General features: G+C 33.3%; 1 protein-coding gene across 1 annotated transcript in view; it reads right to left on the reverse strand.

Moving 5' to 3' along the window:
- The window catches only part of LOC110271632, a 4903-nt gene extending 3860 nt beyond the window's left edge, over positions 1-1043 (reverse strand). Inside the window, exon 1 of the mRNA XM_021122652.1 lies at positions 1001-1043. Within this exon, the coding sequence (XP_020978311.1) occupies positions 1001-1043 (43 nt within the window). The remainder of the gene's footprint in view (positions 1-1000) is intronic.

A 1984-nucleotide genomic window follows, 5' to 3' on the forward strand; every position in this document is an offset into this window, starting at 1 on the left:
GTGATGCCTCAAGATAGTATACGGGAATGACATGGAAACATTTAAAAATAGAACTAACATGAAATGAGATTTTTTCAAAACTAGTTAGACTTGACAACAAATAAAGCAGTAACTAAATTAGAAGTAAATATTATATTGACTCCTTCTAAAGCATATGTTACTTTAGACATCATCATCTTTTAATTAGAATAATATTACTTTACACGTTAGAATAACAAAATAAATTAAGAAATTATTGCAAATTTTTCTTAAATTGTATTAGTAAACACTATCACAACGTAACTACGATATTATCTTTTGAATTTTTAAATTAGAGTACATAGAAAATATTAAAAAGTATCATAATAACTTTATTATTTCAAAATTTTTATATTTGTCATATCAACCAACTTAAAATAAATTATTCAAATGATATTAGTCACAAATAGTGAAACCAACACAAAAATTTAAGTTTGATTTAAGTAAGTTGGAAAAAAAATACCAAAAAAATCAAAAGTTAGACTCAGTATAAAAAAAATTTATGTCATGTCCAAAACAAGAGATAGAAAATTAAAATATTGATTACCAACTTATTAATCAAAGTAAAACTGAATTCTGACCAAAAAAATAAAATAAAGATAAAACAAAATTGAGATAAAAAAAAAAAACAATTCAGAAAAGATAAGAAGACATCACATTAGAGAGCTAAGTGTTACTCTCATAAGCTTGATACTGAAATTTAGCATATTATGTTATTTTTTCCTATAAACACCGTAGAATTTTCCAACCAAAAAAAAAAAAGAAAAGTTGGCCATCACTCCCTTCCTCCCTTCTCTAAAAAAGTTCAAATTCCAATACCGATTCTCTCTACCTCTGACCTCTCCTCTCACCGTTGTCCGCCGCCACCCTTTCCCCCACTCATCGTCGTGTTTTTCCTTCTCACTGATTCCTCTTTTGGTCCTCTCACTTTCAAGGTCACCACATAGCCACACTATTGTCCTTTAGTTAGTGCATGAGAAACCTGTCGGAGGAGAACCCATTGTCAACGGATACGGGGTCCCCATTATTGTCACAGAGACGGGAACAGATTATGGAGGCGGGCAACTTTGCCCAAGACCCAAAACAAAAAGAAGAAAAGAAAATCAGTGACATGCCGCCGTGAGAGGAGAGCGCCACTGTAGAGAGGAGAGCGCGACTGTGAGAGGCTGAGAGGCAGAGCTTTTGATTGGGGATGAGAGCTTCGATTGGGGTTAGGGCTCAGTGGCTCACTGTTGCTCAGGACTCACACTCAAGGCCAAGGGAATTGGGGGTGGGGTGGGGTTGGTTTTTAGGATTTTTTTATTCCATCGGTTCGGTTCGGTTCGGTTCGATTAGGGTTTTACTGGTCAGAACCGAAAACCGAACCGAACCGCAAAAAAAACTGCAAAACACTTTTTTTTTTTTTCAGTTTTTGTAGTTTTCGGTTTGTTTGGTTTTCGGTTTCTTTGGTTCAGTTAGTCGGTTTAGTTCGGTTTGGATCGATTTTGAACACCCCTAACTGTAATGTATCTTGGCTTAGTATTAAGTGGTCTTGTTTATAATGCATCTATGTTCTTTTTGTTGTTCAGAATAATGGTAGCACAATTAGAATGTATACAACATGGATGAATTTAGATGTGAAAAGCGACCTATTCTATTAAGAAGTATTTTTTTTCAATCTCATATGTACTTGTCAAGATCATACATAATATATTTTATGATTTTTGTATTGAGCATTTTCCGTGCGATTAATGTGTTTTTTCACCATGAGCATTTTTCGTGCATTGCTCGAGTCATTCACCAATAATTTTTTATAACGGGTTCCTTTTGGGCATGACACATTTCTTTTTGTACTGCGCCAGTTTTTTATTCTTTTTAAATACTTTTTTAGCTCGATTGTTTAAACTATTGTATTTGTTTCATTACTTGTGACTAGTAAAATTTGGATTATTTGTGACTAGTTAGTTTTTTTTTTTCTATTTTAGGA

This window comes from Arachis ipaensis, chromosome B04 (genome assembly GCF_000816755.2).
Source record: "Arachis ipaensis cultivar K30076 chromosome B04, Araip1.1, whole genome shotgun sequence".
Taxonomy (NCBI): domain Eukaryota; kingdom Viridiplantae; phylum Streptophyta; class Magnoliopsida; order Fabales; family Fabaceae; genus Arachis; species Arachis ipaensis.